Genomic DNA, 19,356 nt, shown 5'->3' with positions numbered 1-19,356 from the left:
AAAGAGTAAGGAAAACAAACTATAGGGATTTATTCATGATCACGAAGGAACAGAGTATGGAAATACTTTGAGATTATTAAGCAACTACTGAAGGATTAGGGCAGTGTAACTCTAAAGTGCTCTTAGTCCTATTTTCTAATTACTTCATCTTTTCAGCTCAGTTCTTTACTTTTTAAAGCACCATCACCAATTTCTCAATCCATGTAAGCTCTAAAGGTTCCTACTTGCCTGAGGAAGGGTTTTCAGGCAGGAGACTGTCTTTGGGAAATACCACAGGGGGCCAGACACACATCCTGAAGGGGTGGTGGCAAAGCCACCATGCTCATCCTCCAGGACTAGATGCCCCACCTGACCCCCCAGCCGGGACCCTCAAGTTCTGAGGACGGGCAGCCCCACAACACCCAGAAGCAGCCACCCTGATGGGGCAGCTATTCCTCCAAACTCCTCCTAACTTCTGAGCAAGGGTCCACTCGGGCTCTGGATGAAGACTGATCCATGACTCGGGGTCCTCCCAGGATTCCAGGTCACCAGCTGTAAATCCCGGTGAAGACAGGGAGCACAGCAAACTCTCACTCATCTAGCCATGCCACCCAGGAAGGCCCAGCTTGGAGAGCCAGCTCCGAGGAGGAGACTGCCACACTCCACAGATGCTGGGTCGGGCAAGGACCTGTATGGCTGCAGGGCCCTCAAACTTCTTTCACAAAGAAGTGGAAGCAATGTGCTTACTTTTGTCATTTTATTTCCTAACGCTGAAGATAAATATGCACATATAACATCACAGATCATCTGAAAGGGACAACAAAGGCATTGTTTTCTAATTCTTCTTCACTTATCAATAAAAAAGCAGGCGGACACCAGACTTCTTAGTTGTATTTTTATAATTTCCCCAGTTTATTTTGGAAAACAATCTTTTCTGCCATATATCCATATGAATTTTAGATTAGTTACCTCCAAGTGCACAGAAATTACCTATACTTGTCTATAAATTAAGCACTGATGAAACAATACTTAATGTCTCAATATTTAAGCAGCTCAACATAAAAGAACTTTCCCCGACTTTTTAATTATTTTTTCCCACCTAAGGTGATCTGTATTTGACAATTGGGTTCTATAGGCATTGAAAAGCAGACAAGCTCCTCAAACAGACAATAAGATAAACCAGCATACAGTGTCCTTCTTTCTGCCTGTAACTTTCCAGAGGCAAAATGGTTCGAATGGAATCAAGCTGACTTCCTGATGAAATAAACTAGCAGGTCGGAAAGGTTCTGTAGACTAACACCTTAACTCTTCTATGTAAACAGTGTGCACCGTGAGCAAGGGTGAGTCTCGGCTGGGAGCTCCCATGGATGGGCTGCTGGGGCTGGCTTGTGCAGACAGCGGAGGACAGGGTCCCCATCGGTCATCCGCAAACTCGAGGAAGAGGCAGAACTCATGTGCCCGAAAGGGACGCTGGATGTCCTCATGCTCTGGTGCCTGTTCTATTTTGTTTGTTCCACTATTTTTGTAACTGGGGCAAAGTGGGAGTTTCAGCGGGTCTAAGAACACTTCGCGTACCCCATAAACTGTCTGGATGAAACATTTTTATTTATTTGTCTGTCAGATACAATAACTGATTTCCATCTACAATTATTTAAGGTAAGAAACCGAGGGTCAACTGAAGAAACAGTTGCGGCCTCACAGCAGAGCCTGTGGGGCCCAGCCGGGGGCTGTGGGGAGAACGGGCGTGGCATTAGCGGGCCTTCTCCAGGAAGGCTCTGCAGCACCTCACACACTGCTGGTAGACAGTCTCAAAGTCGGACTCATTCCCCTGAAAGCACAGGGGAAGAAAAAATAACAAAACCTACATAACAAAATGCTCTTAGAACCTTAATCTGTTACTGCACATGGCAGGACATATACACAGGCTCATCCCACATGGCTGCTATACACCAGCATCAGGACAGAAATGAGAGGTGTACTTACATAATAGGGGTCTTCAATAATGAGTTGATTTTGTGGATCATAGCTCCCAAGTAGTTCAATTTTAGCTTTGCAGTTTTTAATTTGATTACTTTTTCTATTCAAGTCTCTGTAAAATTGAAACATGAACTTAGTTTTCTGATCTATGGTTTCAAGTTAAACAGGGACATCTGCTAGGGTTTTATGAAATATCCATATCAAAACCCAGGAAGCGTGACCTGATTTAAAAAGGAAACCAAACCCGTGGCAGACCTGTGTAACCCTCCGAGCCACAGGTTTCCGATGCCGGCAAGAGGGTTTGCAAAGGCAGCACATTCTCACAAACGCTTTTACACAAAATATGCATCCCTAAGTCAGAAAATAATCATGTATCCTCCTGTGAAATACATGTTGAGACAATTAAATCAAAAAGCTTCTATTTCAGACACTAAATAAAGGTGGCAGAATGGAACTCAAAAAGCCACGTGAACCAAGTCCCAAAGGGCTGCCGATCGCATCCCAAAGTGTCTGGACACAGCGTTTCATGCAGCAAGACTCCCTGTTTAACCCCTTCTCCTGCTCTTATTCCTCCAGACTCTGACCGAGCTTCGCCGCCTCCGCCCCCAGCGCTCACGTGGCAGCAAGTAAAGCGGCAAGTTCCTCAGCTGCATTTTGATCATTCCTCCATTTAGTTGACAAAGCCCCACTGAGCACCTAGGATGAGTCAGACACTGTACTGGTGTGGCGGAAAGGCTGGCCAGGCCTCCGAGCAACAGAACGTGTCCCCAAAGCAGCCCGGGCTGAAGCATGGACTCTTGCTGCTCTCCACAGAGACCCTGCTCTGGACGCCCCCCCAACCTGGAGACTGTGTTAATGAACAAAGCACCAGTGCCAATAATACCTGTGAGAAAAGTGAGAACTAAACAAATCAACAACTGAAAGACAGAAATAGAACATGTATATATTTTAGTGATGTTCCTGATTCATAAAAACAGAAGTAGAGCTGGGCACCATATCTGCACACTCCTACAAAGGCAATTAAAAGCAGAAACAGTTTCTATTCATAAAACACGTGGAATCCTTGTGAATTAGCACTGATTTCAGTGAAGAAATCCCTGCAGTCATACTGGGGGCACGTCCTGGTCCTTCTCTGTGCTGGCAGAGTGCGGAGGGGTAGCAGGTGGGCTGAGGTCTTGCTTCTCAGCACAGTAAACAGTAAACTGGGTGGAGGACAAAGGGGCACAGGGCCCTGGCCTTACAACTCTCTTGGGTCACTTACCCTGCAGTAGCTTCAGCATCTGTAGAATACATTGTGTTCACTTGTTCTGGGCTTGATTGCATGGTATCATATTGTCAGGGTTAATTTTGGGTTAATACATGTAGCCCATGCCAGACTGTATACTTCAAGGGTAGGCAGCACCAACAATTCCTTAACCTTGTTTCCCAGGGCCTGGCACTGTGCCAGACACACAAAGCTCACTCAAGAAATGCCACAAAGTTCCTTGTTGCCCAAATGCATGTTCCCGTGTAAGGCAACAGGGCACAGTGGTGAGTATGGTTCATGTGAGACACACAACAGGCTCTGTTTCACAAAGCCTAGGCTAAAATTCTACCACACCAATCTGCTTCATCTGTGAACTGGGGCAAGTAACTTAATCTCTTGTGCCTCTCTGATAAGGTGCAGAACAAGGGTTAAGTGCTTTGGTGTGCAGAGCACACAATACATGCCACAGCATAGTTGGCCACTGTTACCTAATACCCCAGTCTGTCTGGTTTTGTTTTTATAACCATTAACGCAATCAACAATTCAGAGAGTAAAGTTTCCCTTTTTGTCCATCTTCCTTTTTGGGGGTTGGGGGCAGCAGTAATGGGGGGATAACGTGAGAAACAATAAAACACCACACGGCCCATGAATCGCTACAGCAGTGGAAGCATCGCTCTCCTGTAAAACCAACCCCACCTTCTAGGAAACTGCTCACGGCTCAGCCAGTCTTCAGGTTATACCCTGCTAACCAGGCTCTCCCTTACCTGAAAGCGTGTCTCTGTGTAAATACACTTGGGAGACAGTTCTCAGTTCCTCACTGGTTTCTTACTACTCTAAACAGATCATTCTGCATGTTCTGACCATCACTACCTTTAAAACTTAAAAGATAATAAATCATTTTCAACAACAAACAATTGGTCTATTACTGAACTGAGAGTTGAACAGAAATACCCTTTAAAAAATGTGATTACCTCAGATTGCTTTCATCCATACACAGTATATAATCAAATGTGGCAAAGTCTTCCTTGGTAACCTAAAATTAAATAAGAAGTCAAAAACACAGTGTTTATATTTATAACAATCAAGCCTGGAGGATCCAAAGCAGTACAAAAAAAAAATTTGCTATATTTGAATTTGTTACTCACTTAAGTTAAATAATTTAGGGTATTTAAAGTTAGAATAGAGTTAACCTATTTTGTAACATTGTACTGCAAAGGAATTTTATTAAGTTCCTTGGAACAATCCTAACAGAATATATAAACACAAAGCTTATAGTCTATCTGCAATTTCTTAGTAACAAAGTATAATTCACTTAAGGTATTAAAAGGTCACATGTTTAAGTCCCTTCATTGTTTTACTCTATTTTTCATTCTGCAAGAACGTAACATCCTAGACTCCAGTGACAAACACCAAACTAAAGAGATGGATGGCTGTCCTTGTGAGGCCTTCCCCCTATGCAGGGCGGGCAACATGCCGGCAGAGATAAAAACCAGGCAGAGCCAGGTGAAGAGTTGTGGGGGAGAGAGGAAGATAAAATGTTAAGTAGGGTGTTCACAGAAGCGTCACTAAGAAGGAAACACACAAGGACCTGGACGCGTGGCTCTTCTCTCCCCTGAGCATGCACAATTTGAACACCACACAGAAGAGGCCACTCAGTATTTTTACTGATCCAACAGTTTTCTGACATCAGAATTTATCAATATAAGCCCATTAAAATGTAAATGGGAAAATTATTTGATGATTTCTGCCTTTATAAATAATGGCAGAATTAGAAAGAAAGGAACATAAATAGGCCACATAATGAAGGTGGAAATAATTTCTAACAATGCAATTTTTCAAAAATAACCTTTCCCACTAAAAAAAAAATCATCTAAAATATAGGAGTGCCACGAAACTACAAAGAAGATATTGAAACCCTTTTTTTAACAGAGTACTTCAATTTTTTAATTTAACAGAGGAGTGACACTATTTGTAATAATCAGTGTCACAAACAAATAATAAACATATTCCTCATTCTGTTAAAAATTTAACTGTCGGTTCTTAGTAAATACTTGCATGAGTTTTTAATAAAGCATGTTCATCACATGCTGATGACTATATTTTGTTAACATTCCCAAGGTACCAGCTTATTTCAAAAAAAAAAAATCTATTAGAACAATACTATAAAAGCTGTTTATCCAAAACAGGTCACAAGACATGTGCTAGGATTAACATTGTTTTTAATTTTAGAATTACTGCAATTATGGATCAAAAGACAGTCTTAGAATTGATAGCTATCTATAAAAACCATATGTGATGTTTAGATATTAAAATGATTGAGAAAGAATAACAACAGCGATGACTAACATCTTAGAAAGAGTGTGGAGTGAAGGACTTACACTTTGCAACAATGCACGAAATAGCTGTGCCAAACCACCTCTGCCCCAGAAAGGAGAAAATACTCACACAAACAAAGCACTTCTGCAGAGCCGTGAGTTTGCTGCTGTGAGGACATGGCCTGGTGAGGCCAGAACCCCACCAGGAGGCCCCCGGGGTTACACATGGCAATATTTACCACTGAATATAAAATATTTAATACCACTACTAAAACTGAAAACTTTTAGGGGCACCTGGGTGGCTCAGTCAGTTAAGCGTCTGACTTGATTTCGGCTCAGGTCATGATCTCACAGTTGTGAGCTTGAGCCCTGTGTCGGGCTCCACACTGGGTGAGGAGGCTACCAAAAACAAAAAAAACAAAAAGAACAAAAAACAAAACTGAGAAGTTTTAAACCTTTATTATCTGTTTTATAACATTTTTAAAGATTAAAAAAACAGCTATACTTTCTAAATGGAAACAGTAAGGAGTGGCCCTGTTCTACATTTCTGCAAATCTCTGTTAAAGTCTGCTTCCTGGAAGACAGAAGGGTTCTCATCTCTGCCTCTTTATCTGATCTGCAATGTGCCGTCTGAGTCGAAGTATATAAAGTGAAGCCAGCCTTGCTAAGTATGTACTTTACAAGGAGTATTTTAACAGCCGTTGTAGATTATTATGGATAATCTTTGACACTACACCAAAACTCAGTAAGTGGTAGCTTCTTAAAGGTTACCTGCAATATAGAATAGGAAAAATATCCATAAACTTTTATTACTCTGTTCAAGTCCACTGGTCAGTCTGATACTTTGAATGGATCCTTTATTCGTGTACAATTTTGACCTTGTAGACACTGAGAATTTGAGGACAGTGATTCTCAAAGAGGGGGGGCAGTTGGCACTGTCTGGAGACATCTTTCGTTGCTATGATGGAGAGGAAAGGGGTGCCCCAGCATCGAGTGGGTAGAGACCAAGGATGCTGCCAAACACAGTACAGCACAGGATGGCCCCAGAGCAAAGAACCATCCAGATGCAGAGTCAGCAGTACCAAGGTCAAGCACCTGCTCTAGATGCTGAGAAGCCTGGGCAAAGGGCCACTGCTGGAAAAGAGAAGCATCATGGACCAGTCAGCAACCTCATAGGTTGGAGAGAAAAACCAGACATAAAGGCTAGCAGAACAGAGACCCCAGAAAGCAGTGAGCCTGACACTCACAAGCTTTCTTCTCAAAGCATTTGCTAAGTTCTTAAACTACTCAGGGCAAAAACTAAGAAGCCATGGGGAGGCTGCAGCTACTCAGTGAGGGAGCAGCATCCAAGAGGACAGGTCCTGTGGACTGCACACCAGCGGCTCTCAGGTGGGGGATCTGGGAAGGCTCTGCCCAGGACGGGGGACCAGTCCAACATAGTCCAAGCCTCACAAAGCCAGGGCCAGCAGGTGAAAAAGATGGAAAATGGAGAAGATAACATAAGAAATTTATGTTCAAACTACAGATAAGTTGAATCTCTGAAGAGAGAATGCAGAGAAGGAAAATATAAAAAGAAAACAACATAGAATTTTCCAAAACTGATGGAAACCATCAAAGTGCAAATTCAGGAAGCATACTTTGGCCTACCATAGTAAAACTGCTGGAGAGGGAAAAAAAAAAATTCAAAAGAAATACCTAAAGACAGCAGAGGAAAATTAAGGGCAATTTCAAGAAACAGAAACAACTGATTCAATGAATCCTGCCAAATCATTAAAGCAGAAACACTATCAATAATCAACAAACTTCTTAAGAGAACAGAGAAAGGGAACATTACTGACCGGTTTTATGAGGCTAAACAACCATGACACATGTGCTCCAGAGTGTGCATCCAACACAGACACTTGTGTGATCCTGGGTGTGCATCCAACACTGACAGTGTGTGTGATCCTGGGTGTGCAGCCACCCTGACAGTGTGTGTGATCCTGGGTGTGCATCCAACACTGACGGTGTGTGTGATCCTGGGTGTGCATCCACCCTAACAGTGTGTGTGATCCTGGGTGTGCATCCAACCCTGACACTGTGTGTGATCCTGGGTGTGCATCCAACCCCGACACTGTGTGTGATCCTGGGTGTGCATCCAACCCCGACACTGTGTGTGATCCTGGGTGTGCATCCAACCCCGACACTGTGTGTGATCCTGGGTGTGCATCCAACCCCGACACTGTGTGTGATCCTGGGTGTGCATCCAACCCCGACACTGTGTGTGATCCTGGGTGTGCATCCAACCCCGACACTGTGTGTGATCCTGGGTGTGCATCCAACCCCGACACTGTGTGTGATCCTGGGTGTGCATCCAACCCCGACACTGTGTGTGATCCTGGGTGTGCATCCAACCCCGACACTGTGTGTGATCCTGGGTGTGCATCCAACCCCGACACTGTGTGTGATCCTGGGTGTGCATCCAACCCCGACACTGTGTGTGATCCTGGGTGTGCATCCAACCCCGACACTGTGTGTGATCCTGGGTGTGCATCCAACCCGGACACTGTGTGTGATCCTGGGTGTGCATCCAACCCCGACAGTGTGTGTGATCCTGGGTGTGCATCCAACCCCGACACTGTGTGTGATCCTGGGTGTGCATCCAACCCCGACACTGTGTGTGATCCTGGGTGTGCATCCAACCCCGACACTGTGTGTGATCCTGGGTGTGCATCCAACCCCGACACTGTGTGTGATCCTGGGTGTGCATCCAACCCCGACACTGTGTGTGATCCTGGGTGTGCATCCAACCCCGACACTGTGTGTGATCCTGGGTGTGCATCCAACCCCGACACTGTGTGTGATCCTGAGTGTGCATCCAACCCTGACACTGTGTGTGATCCTGAGTGTGCATCCAACCCTGACACTGTGTGTGATCCTGGGTGTGCATCCAACCCGGACACTGTGTGTGATCCTGAGTGTGCATCCAACCCCGACAGTGTGTGTGATCCTGGGTGTGCATCCAACCCCGACACTGTGTGTGATCCTGGGTGTGCATCCAACCCCGACACTGTGTGTGATCCTGGGTGTGCATCCAACCCCGACACTGTGTGTGATCCTGAGTGTGCATCCAACCCTGACACTGTGTGTGATCCTGTGTGTGCATCCAACCCCGACACTGTGTGTGATCCTGGGTGTGCATCCAACCCCGACACTGTGTGTGATCCTGGGTGTGCATCCACCCTGACAGTGTGTGTGATCCTGGGTGTGCATCCAACCCCGACACTGTGTGTGATCCTGGGTGTGCATCCAACCCTGACACTGTGTGTGATCCTGGGTGTGCATCTACCCTGACACTGTGTGTGATCCTGAGTGTGCATCCAACCCCGACACTGTGTGTGATCCTGGGTGTGCATCTACCCTGACACTGTGTGTGATCCTGAGTGTGCATCCAACCCCGACACTGTGTGTGATCCTGAGTGTGCATCCAACCCCGACACTGTGTGTGATCCTGAGTGTGCATCCAACCCCGACACTGTGTGTGATCCTGGGTGTGCATCCAACCCCGACACTGTGTGTGATCCTGGGTGTGCATCCAACCCCGACACTGTGTGTGATCCTGGGTGTGCATCCAACCCTGACACTGTGTATGATCCTGGATGTGCATCTACCCTGACAATCTATGTGATCCTGGGTGTGCATCCAACCCTGACACTGTGTATGATCCTGGATGTGCATCTACCCTGACAATCTATGTGATCCTGGGTGTGCATCCAACCCTGACACTGTGTGTGATCCTGGGTGTGCATCCAACCCTGACACTGTGTATGATCCTGGATGTGCATGTACCCTGACAATCTATGTGATCCTGGGTGTGCATCCAACCCCGACAGTGTGTGTGATCCTGGGTGTGCATCCAACCCTGACAGTGTGTGTGATCCTGAGTGTGCATCCAACCCCGACAGTGTGTGTGATCCTGGGTGTGCATCCAACCCTGACACTGTGTGTGTGATCCTGAGTGTGCATCCAACCCCGACAGTGTGTGTGATCCTGGGTGTGCATCCAACCCTGACACTGTGTGTGATCCTGGGTGTGCATCCAACCCTGACACTGTGTGTGATCCTGGGTGTGCATCCAACCCTGACACTGTGTGTGTGATCCTGAGTGTGCATCCAACCCCGACAGTGTGTGTGATCCTGGGTGTGCATCCAACCCCGACAGTGTGTGTGATCCTGGGTGTGCATCCAACCCTGACACTGTGTATGATCCTGGATGTGCATCTACCCTGACAATCTATGTGATCCTGGGTGTGCATCCAACCCTGACAGTGTGTGTGATCCTGGGTGTGCATCCAACCCCGACAGTGTGTGTGATCCTGGGTGTGCATCCAACCCTGACAGTGTGTGTGATCCTGAGTGTGCATCCAACCCCGACAGTGTGTGTGATCCTGGGTGTGCATCCACCCTGACAGTCTGTGTGATCCTGAGTGTGCATCCAACCCCGACAGTGTGTGTGATCCTGGGTGTGCATCCAACCCTGACACTGTGTGTGATCCTGGGTGTGCATCCAACCCTGACACTGTGTGTGATCCTGGGTGTGCATCCAACCCTGACACTGTGTGTGATCCTGGGTGTGCATCCAACCCCGACACTGTGTGTGATCCTGGGTGTGCATCCAACCCCGACACGCCAGTAATCCCAGGTGTGCATCCAACAGAACTGTACAGAGGCAGGCATTCCCCGAAGAAACATACAAATTCACCAGGGCACTCAGCCCAAACTAGAAACAGCCCAAGCGCCCACCCAGAGGAGAGCAGGTACAGCTACTGCAGCATGTCTGGAACACGGCATTGAAAGCAGCATCGGAGTGAGCGCTACAAGACGGGCCACGGAGAATCTCACAGAGAGAAGTTGACAGAAAGAGCACACACTATAGGATTCCGAGGTCATAAGTTAAAAAGGTAGAAAGAATCTGCGTAGTGACCGCTGGAGTGGAGGGAGCAGCACTGGTCCCCAGTACCCACTGACTACCTGTGCAAGCGTCAAAGGTTTGCTGATAAGAACAAATGTATAACAAAGTGAACATCTCCACAGAACTAAACGAATGTGCAATCACACCCCCCCAAAAAAAAGAAGCACCCTAAACACATTTTATTTATTAAACCCAGCTTGAAAGTATTAGGAAAATCAGACTTTTGGAAATATTAACACAATAGTTCTCTTACACATTCTGACAACTGCTAAAGAGAAAGCCTGCAGGGGCACCTGCGTGGCTCAGTCAGTTAAGCGTCTGCCTTCGGCTCGGGTCAAGACCCGTGTGGAGCTCCCTGCTCGGCGGGGAGACTGCTTCTCCCTCTCTCACTGCCTGACGCTCCCCTCTGCTTGTGTTCCCTCTCTGTCAAATAAATAAATAAAATCTTAAAAAAAAAAAGAAAGCCTGTAAACAATTACAAGATGCTAAAGGGTTGAGATCTAAAACAATACTAATTTATAAAACACATCTTACCAGTGTTTTGAAATAAAAAAAAAAAATCATCGAGAAATGTTTCCTAAAAGGAATAGGGAAAAAGAAAAAGGGAAAGAAACAGATTGTGTGGGAATATTACTTCTAAAATCAACAATTATCAACTGATCTTTAAAAATTAAAAGTTTCTAGCTTTTTAAGACATGTATTTAAAATACTTCATTTTTACCCAAATTATATACTTGTGTACAAAAAATAATCCGATCTTAAAACCAGAAAACATGAAAGTGTGACTGCTTGAAATCATGAACCACTACTCAGAATAAATCTGCATTCTCTAAAACACAGAAAGTAAAAATGGACAAGGTGTCCAAATCCTAGAGATTAAGACATATGATCTAAAAAATGTGTACTATTCTGTCCAATGAGAATTTGCTGTAAGAACAGGTCAGTCCTTGGGGTGCCTGAGTGTCTGCCTTCCACTCAGGTCATGATCCCAAGGTCCTGGGATCGAGCTCCACATCGGGCTCCCTGCTCGGTGGGGAGCCTGCTTCTCCCTCTCTCTCTGCCTGCTGCCCACCCCTGCCTGTGCTCTCTCCGTGTCAAATAAAATCTTTAAAAAAAAAAAAAAAGAACAGGTCAGGCCTTAAGGCAGTTAACTCAAATAGTTAGTTGTTAACACAGAGTCAGCTGATAGCCAGAATGAGAAGTTCACAGATTCCAGAGTAAATTTATCTAAGCCAAAATAACGTGTGTATTACTAGCTTCTGAGACATCATTAACACATCAGCAGTGTTTCTGTGGCACTTTTGTGAACTTTCTGGCTCATACCTGTATATGTTTTTATTAAATCAAACAAATAAGCCTATGGTCAAATCCCAGTCTACCAGTTTGAAGCTTGGTGACCTTTGATAAGTTATGTATTTTCTCTCCAGAACTCAGTTTCTCCATGCGCAAAACAGGTTTACCAACTACTCCCTTCCCTAACAAGGTAACGGAGAGGACAAAAATTGAGAATGATCAAAAATAAAAATACAATGCTGTATGGTAAGCAATCTGAAAAGCTTTCAGTAAAGACATGGTTTAAGATACCAATGATTAGAGCCTTTGTCCAGTCTTACACAAAGTTCTCGTTCAAACACCAATACTAAATTGCAGCTCTCACATATCAGCCATACTTCTAAATATGTAATATATCTCATAACTGATTTTCAAAACATTTGGCAGCTTCTCATTCTAAAGGCCTCAAGAGCTCATCACTGGACATAGCCTATTGTTTCTGATGCCAATCCACAGCCTTGTTTGGCCTAAAGAGCCTGCGTATTTTGTTAGGTTGGATACAAAAGAAGTTAGAAGATTTAACCAAGTTTTTTTTTTTTTTTTTTAATTTTTTTAAAGATTTATTTCTTTTAGAGAGAGAGTGAACGAGAGAAGGGGCAGAGGGAGAGAATGACGGAGAGAAGCAGACTCCTGCTGAGTGGGGAGCCTGATGTGGGGCTCAATCTCATGGCCTTAAGATCATGACCTGAGCCAAAATCAAGAATCGGACGCTTAACTGACTGAGTCACCCAGGCACCCCAGCCAGAATTTTTAAACATCTAATTGAGTCTCCATAAAATAATGATAGTGATAAAAGTCACTTTCCTTGCATAACAATATATGAAGCATTTTGTATCAGAAATGAAGCACATTTCTTTAGCAGCTAGCCCCTGTGGTTATGGAAGGTGCCAAAAGAGCACACACCTGCGGCATCCTCCTAGTGATGGAACATGCCTGCCCTTGAGCTCTGATGTCTCACTGAGGCTGTGGTGGTACAACCCTCACGCTCTCCCCAGTGGTTGTGCATGAATCTTGGAACCGTGCAGCCCACTGAGGTGCTTACTAGTTCCAGGCAGCTACTTAAGTAAGTTAAAAAATAATCTTCAGTTCCTCCATCACATTGGCCGTATTTCAAATGTACAATAGCAGCTAGTGGCTATTCCACACTGAATGAAGCAGATACAGCGTTACCTGCCTTATCCCAGAATGTTCTACAGTGCAGCACCCCAGAATCTAAACCCAGAAGTCCAACTGCTGGGATGCAGGATATGCATCCATAATATTACCAGTACTATCCTATATTTCTAAGACACTTCACTGTTGAAAATACATTTTTGTAGATATTATAGAACTTTATTCTAGCAATAAACTTGTAACGTAAGCAGACTAGTTACCAGGACATAAATGTTTCAATCACACAGACAGAAATGAAAAAGGAGATTATAACTCAGGTCTCCAGGTCTTAGGCAGGGCTCTCACCAGTATCACTTATGTGATTATAAATGCATTTTAGCCTTTCTCTTTCCGCCATCTTGGAGCCTATGGAGGCCTGCCAGAACAGGACTCCTAAAGCACCAACTATGTCTGGAAGGCTGTGGTCCAAGGCCATTTTTGCTGGCTATAAGTGGAGTCTCCAGAACCAGAGGGAGCACACAGCTCTTAAAATTGAAGGTTGAGATGAAGCTGAATTCTATCTAGGCAGGAGATGTACCTGTGTGTGCCAAGCAAAGAACGACACAGTGACTCCTGGTGGCAAGTCAAACAAAACCTGAGTAATGTGGGGAAAAGTAACTCGAGCTCATGAAACAGTGGCATGGTTCGTGCCAAATTCTGAAGCAACCTTCCTGCTAAAGCCATTGGCCACAGAATCTGTGTGATGCTGTACCCCTCAAGGATTTAAACTTAATGAAAAGTAAATAAATAAAGGTACAGATTTGTTCTCTTGTATTTTTGTCTAATAAATAAATAAATGAAATAAAAATAAATGCATTTTAATAAGTAAATTCCAAGATCATTCCCACCTTTCAGAACTGTGGAACCAGCAGTGAAAGAGACGGGTACCCTGTGGCTACGCAAGCAGAGCGGAGTAAACTCTCGTTAGCTAGTGTGCTGCTTGAACTCACAGTTCCAAGTGGGGCTGCAGGGTTAGAGGTAAGTGAGGTCTCTTGTACCTGTCTTGCTCTATGGGCTGTGTTAATGCCATGGTTTCTGAGGCAGCTCAGAGCTCTTGGATCTGGTGACCGGCCCGCATTCCAGTCAGAAACAGCGCCGCTGTCAATGACCCACTGCAACACAGAACACACATGTGCACCTTCAAGCTCCAGTACAGTACCTGCCGGGCAGTGTGATTCATGGGGACACCATGCTTCTTCATGCAACTCTGCCCTCGATAATCAGGAGGGTTTCCTATTTCATACGTGGATGTCGCTGCACTGTCTATCCTCCACTGCAGGAGAAAGAAAGAATTTTTTCGCAATTTCCTGCCACAAAGGCAGCCAGGTTGGCCTCTTTAAGATAGAGAATGGTACTTACGTGATCTGAAAGCTTTTGATCAGTTACAAGTTTTCTGAAAACCGCTTCTGCAATGGGTGACCGACAGATGTTACCTTAAAAAGAGGGGAAGGCAGAGAGTGGGCATCAGGTGTGATGCTAGGGCAAATGCTGAATTCCAGACCACTTCACCCACCTGACACACAGCAACAGCACCTCCCTAAGGAAAGCAAGGTCAGCACCCCACCAACGCATGCACAGTAGGACCTCTGGAGACAGGTGACCAAACCCAAGCTCAACGATCTGACACCAGCGGTCCAAGTACTCAAAGTACAAATAACCAAGATGTAAGAAAATCAATTACAACTGAAATCACTGTTTTTCAGGCTGTTATAAATGACCCAGAAGTAACTCATAAAATCAATGAAGTGGGTTGCAATGAGCCTATTTTTAAAATGAAATACAACAGGGTTAAAAATATGTATTTTCAAGTATATTGCACATAAGGATGAATACTGTTTCAGAAAATACACAAACAAATTTCGGCCTAACAGTAGTTCAACACAAACTTTCAGGGTGCAGTCTGTTGGGAGTCAGCCGGCTGAATTAAGGGTGCTGCCCTCCAGGTCACCAAGTCTGCCCAGAGCTTCCAACATCGGCTGCAAGTTCAGGGATTCCCCAGGGCCACCCTTAATTCAGAGCGGCTGGCTACAGATCGAGGAGTCCCCACACATTCAATAATTCTGTAGACAAACACATAAAACTCAGGAAAATGCTAGACTTAGGATTATAGTTTTATCATAACAAAAAGATTCAAAGCAGAAAGAGCCAAAGTTAGAAAGCACAGGCAGATCTGGAAGAGTTTCAAACCTGAAGCTTTCTGGCCCTCTGACACGTGTCACCCTCTCGTCATCCATCTGGAACAATACTCAGAGTATTACCAATTCAGGATGCTCTCCAGAGCGCCAATGCCAAGGGTTCACTGAGTTTCATTAAGTAGGCATGAGTGATGGAATAATGGGCCTGTAGCTGAACTAACCATCCAGCTCCCCCATCCCCAATGTGTGGCTCACAGACCCCACCCTGACTCACCCACCATGCATGAACTATGTAAGGACCTCCTGGAATAACAAAACACGCCCATTATCCTACGGAATTATGCTAAAAGCATAAATAAGATAATAAGAAAATTCCTTATCAGAAAAAAAGGAAGATTGGAAATGATCTCTTAGGAAGAGGACTTTAATGGGCATTTAAATTAGGGGGTTGTATGAATAAGGAGCAATGAATATGCACTGGTGGGTCTGGGTTACAGGAACCTTAACTGTGTCCAGGATGTGGACTTCGTGGGTCCAGTGGGAAGAGAATGTTCAACAAACATATTCTGCATGTCTATGACACAGGAGCCCAGCACTATAAAAGGGCCTGAAGAGAAAGACCCTTCCCACAAGTTAGGAAAACTGCAGGGCTGGAGAGCCTGGAATTAAAGGTGGAGACTCAGGCTACAGAGGGCAACACAAAAAACACGAGGAACAGACCGGAGCTGAGTTAAGGCACGGGTCACTCTTTACTCACATTAGAATCTTCAGTACTTCAGGTTCCACCTTTGGAAAAGTTCTAAAAACTTAAAATGTCATCTTCAGATTTCTTTAGGAAAAAGCTCAATCTGTGAGGTCTCAGTTTGTTTTTTCCAAATTAGGCAGCATGATACGTCCTCTTACTCAGTATCTGTACTTCAAGGACTGAGACTCACAAAAGGAAAAAATGAAATTCTGCAAGGGTAGGGACTGTGTCTCTTACCTTGGGCTGCACCCCCCACAACGGGCAGCACATAGGAAGTACCAAGAAGTATCAGTTAACTGTAGGGAAGAGGTAACCTGACACCACTGATAGTTATTTCCACCACCCTGGCTGCAGCACAAGCACAGGGGCCTTCAACCATTCAGTCTATCTCCAAAAACATGGAATACTTTCAATAATCTTGCCAAAATAAGGAGTGCAGTTCCTTCCTGCCATTAGCCTTACCAACAGAAAACATCTGACACTCCTCTCTACACTTCAGTCTGAAAAGAGCCCAAATAAATGCTTTGAAGGAATTTTTTTACATTTCAAAAATATACCGTTCTTACTGCTCTATGTATACACAGGCTATCATGCGAAATGGCATTCATAGACTCCTCAAACCTGCCCACAATCTGACCACTCAGCAACGCCCCCCCCCGCAGTGATACTCTCTCTGATCCAGCACATGCCCCTCTGCACCCCTGGCCTCACCCCTGGGGCCTCGCCCTTGCCCAGTCTAATCTCAACACAGCAGCTGAACACTTCTTTATAAATGCCCCACCTCTGCTCAATGGCTTCATCCTCCAGTGGCTTATCTCCTTCAGAGTAAGCCCAAGCCCTCACATGGCCTCACCAAACATGTCCTCCGTAGACCCTAAAACAGCATCTGAAAACTATGATCCATTGGCTCACCACCTTTGTGTACAGCCGACAAAACCAAAAATAATTTTTACCTTTATAAACAGCTGAAAAAACTCAAAAATAGAGTAACATCTTGTGACATAAGAAAAACCACATGGAATTCAGACTGCAGTGTCCGTAAATAAAGTTATACTGGGATACAGTCAAGCATTATTGTTTATGTATTGTCTAGGTCTGCTTTTGCAAAGCACCAAATACTTACTTTCTGGTTCTTTATGTAAGGAGTTCACAGACTCCTGCCCCAGAGTGCTTATTTTTATGTAAGGAAATAGCTTTCCTACCCATCCAGAATAGTTCTAGTTATTTATTTATGGTGGCATTGAGAAAAGAGTCACTAAAATTACTTTCGTGTTCAGGTACAGATGAAAGTCTGGTTGAAAAAGGCTACTGGGTCTCTAGGCCAGGCCACAGTGGTTTCCCTGCCAATATGAACAGGACCAGCACTCTCATTTCAAAACTGCTCACCTACTTTATTCTGAGCCCCGGAAGACCCAGGCTTGCTTTCTCAACTCTCAAGTCTTTGCCCAAATGCCACCTTATAGATAAGGCCATCCCTGACTGCTCTACTTAAAATGTATTCCACTCTCACCCCCTTCCCTGCTCTACAGTTCTTAACACATCACCAACTTATTAAGTAACCAAGTACTTGGTTGTTGGTGACAGAACGTAAGCTCCGCAGAGGCAGGAACCTTAGTCTGTTGCTCACTATCATATCCCTAGCACTCAGAAGAGTGCCTGGTAATATAGCAGTTGCTTAAAAAAAAAAAAAAAAAATCGTATGGAAGATAAACGGACAGAGGTATACATCCCCTGTTAATAACCACCATGATGCATTACGTCAGCATAATCGACAACACCAAGTAAAATAAACAAGGCAATGGAATCCTGTTAGATGCCCAACATGAACTGAACCGCCCTTTAATCTTAATTTGTTGATTCCGTGAGTCAGCCTTCATGGAGAGCTTAAACACCAAATGATGCCCACTACCAAACTGAAACAAGGTGGCCCTTTTACTTTTCCCCACAGAAATTCAATTCTGCAAATACCTAGTTATTGTCACATATTGTCTTAAAGCTGGAAAGAGAGAAAAATAAGCCACAGTTACTGCCCTCAAGAGGGTTAAATCTAGATGTGATCCCGACGCTATCAAGTAATTATAATAAAGTTCATATAATGAAAGATGTCTACAAAGGGTTATAAGTAAACGACCTCCACTTAGAGGATCAGGGAAAAGCAAAGAGAATATTTGGATCTAATCTTACAGAACGTCTTTCCAGGGAAAATGCAATATGGGTGCCCAGAAACAACCACACAAAGGTGCATTAAGCACCTGAACTGCTGGGAGACAGCAAATCACAGGGCATGGGCAGGAAAAGGTAATGGAGATGAAGCGGAAACAGATGGGCAGACTTCCATCCTCTTCTTGAAGGGGGCAGCATAGAAAGGAGGGGAATCTTTAGTCCATAGGAAATGCAGACTCATCAGAAGATTTTAAGTAACTGGACTATTGATGATTTAGGCCTTCCTCTCTTGGAGGTTAAGGAGACAGGGTGCAAACACTGAGAAATACAACCCTGTGGTGCTATTCCAAAAGAAGAATCCCGACAACTACAGGGAAAGTGAATTCTAATTTGGAACACTGGCACATGAGTCTGGTTACAGACACCTGGAGAATCCGGTCTCCCTGGTTCGGCTTTTATAGCCAAGAAATGCAGAATCCTTGCACTCCATCTGTCTTTAGCTTACATCCATTTGTAAGCAGGGGCAAAGAAAATGAGCCAGCAAACCAGGGTTGTAATGGGTCTGGGGGCATCAGGAGGCCCCAAGAGAGTATATCAGTCCAGCAGCGTTGGGTCTATTCGATGAAGGAGAAACAGGGATGCTAGGCGTGTGCAATGCAAAGGACCCTGGTTTGCAGTGTCGGTGCTGCAGGGGAGGACCGCTAGGTGAGCGGACTGAGGTGACAGGTAAGCCGGCTTGGATAGGAAACGCGGTGAGACGGTACCCGGCTTGGATCGGACCGAGCAGGGTAAGAGCAGACCCCGCTTGCAGAACGGGGCAGGTAAGAGAGAACCTCGCTTGGAGAGCGGGCTGGGCTGGTGAGGGAACCCAGCTTGGAGAACAGGCCAGCAAGTGCGCGGCGCGGAGGAAGAGCCCGGGGCGCTCCATTCCACCCTCCGGTTTCCCTGACCCCGGCCTCCTCCCGATCACCGTTCCTGGCCCAACGGCGCAGCCCAAAACGCACGAGACCCACCCCGACCGTTCGGGAAAGCCAGAGTGGGGCTAGATCAGCGCTGTCTCACCCAGACACACGAAGAGCACAGACTTCGGCACCTGCTCAGCCATCTTCCCGCGCGCACACCTACGCGCCCACTGAGCGCGTCGGCACGTTTCCTGCGCGACGCAACGCTTCCTGCGCGACACATGCGCACCTCAAGGGTCCCGCCCCGCGCGCCTGCGCAGTACGGCCTTAGCCCAGCCCCGCGGCGAGCGCCGGTCCTTGCGCCTGCGCAGTACTGAGGCGGAGGGGGGCCACAGTCCTCCAGAGGACGGAAGGGGCGCCACGGGGGAGGGGGTGGTGTGGGGGTGGGACAAAGGGTCAG

General features: G+C 45.5%; 1 protein-coding gene across 3 annotated transcripts; it reads right to left on the bottom strand.

Annotated features, from left to right (window-relative positions):
• Nucleotides 1-716: 716 nt before the first annotated feature.
• On the bottom strand, nt 717-19,186 carry ACP1 (acid phosphatase 1). 3 transcript variants are annotated; one of them, XM_027622665.2, is made up of 6 exons: nt 19,057-19,186; nt 14,311-14,384; nt 13,950-14,063; nt 4,174-4,235; nt 1,963-2,068; nt 717-1,807 (listed from the first exon to the last, which is right to left on the bottom strand). In XM_027622665.2, exons 1-6 carry the CDS (start codon nt 19,097-19,099, stop codon nt 1,730-1,732), a joined length of 477 nt encoding a protein of 158 aa, XP_027478466.1. In that variant the 5' UTR covers nt 19,100-19,186; the 3' UTR covers nt 717-1,729. The 3 variants fall into 3 exon arrangements, 2 of the variants coding, with proteins under 2 accessions (XP_027478466.1, XP_027478465.1); XM_027622664.2 differs by lacking the exon at nt 13,950-14,063 and adding an exon at nt 14,111-14,224 and having other exon boundaries at nt 726-1,807; XR_003524726.1 differs by lacking the exon at nt 717-1,807 and having other exon boundaries at nt 1,995-2,068; nt 13,950-14,224.
• Nucleotides 19,187-19,356: the final 170 nt, after the last annotated feature.

Source organism: Zalophus californianus, chromosome 8 (assembly GCF_009762305.2).
Source record: "Zalophus californianus isolate mZalCal1 chromosome 8, mZalCal1.pri.v2, whole genome shotgun sequence".
Lineage (NCBI taxonomy): Eukaryota > Metazoa > Chordata > Mammalia > Carnivora > Otariidae > Zalophus > Zalophus californianus.
Note: the sequence above shows the minus strand (reverse complement) of the source record. Positions and strands in the feature narration are given on the sequence as shown.

Excerpts from the sequence above, each read along its gene's own strand:
- ACP1 (XM_027622665.2), bottom strand. The coding sequence starts at position 19,099 with ATGGCTGAGCAGGTGCCGAAGTCTGTGCTCTTCGTGTGTCTGG. Across the intron at positions 14,064-14,310 it reads ATCAAAAGCTTTCAGATCAC|TGGGTCATTGACAGCGGCGC; the intron begins GTAAGTACCATT and ends TCTGTGTTGCAG. Across the intron at positions 2,069-4,173 it reads ATGGATGAAAGCAATCTGAG|AGACTTGAATAGAAAAAGTA; the intron begins GTAATCACATTT and ends TCAATTTTACAG.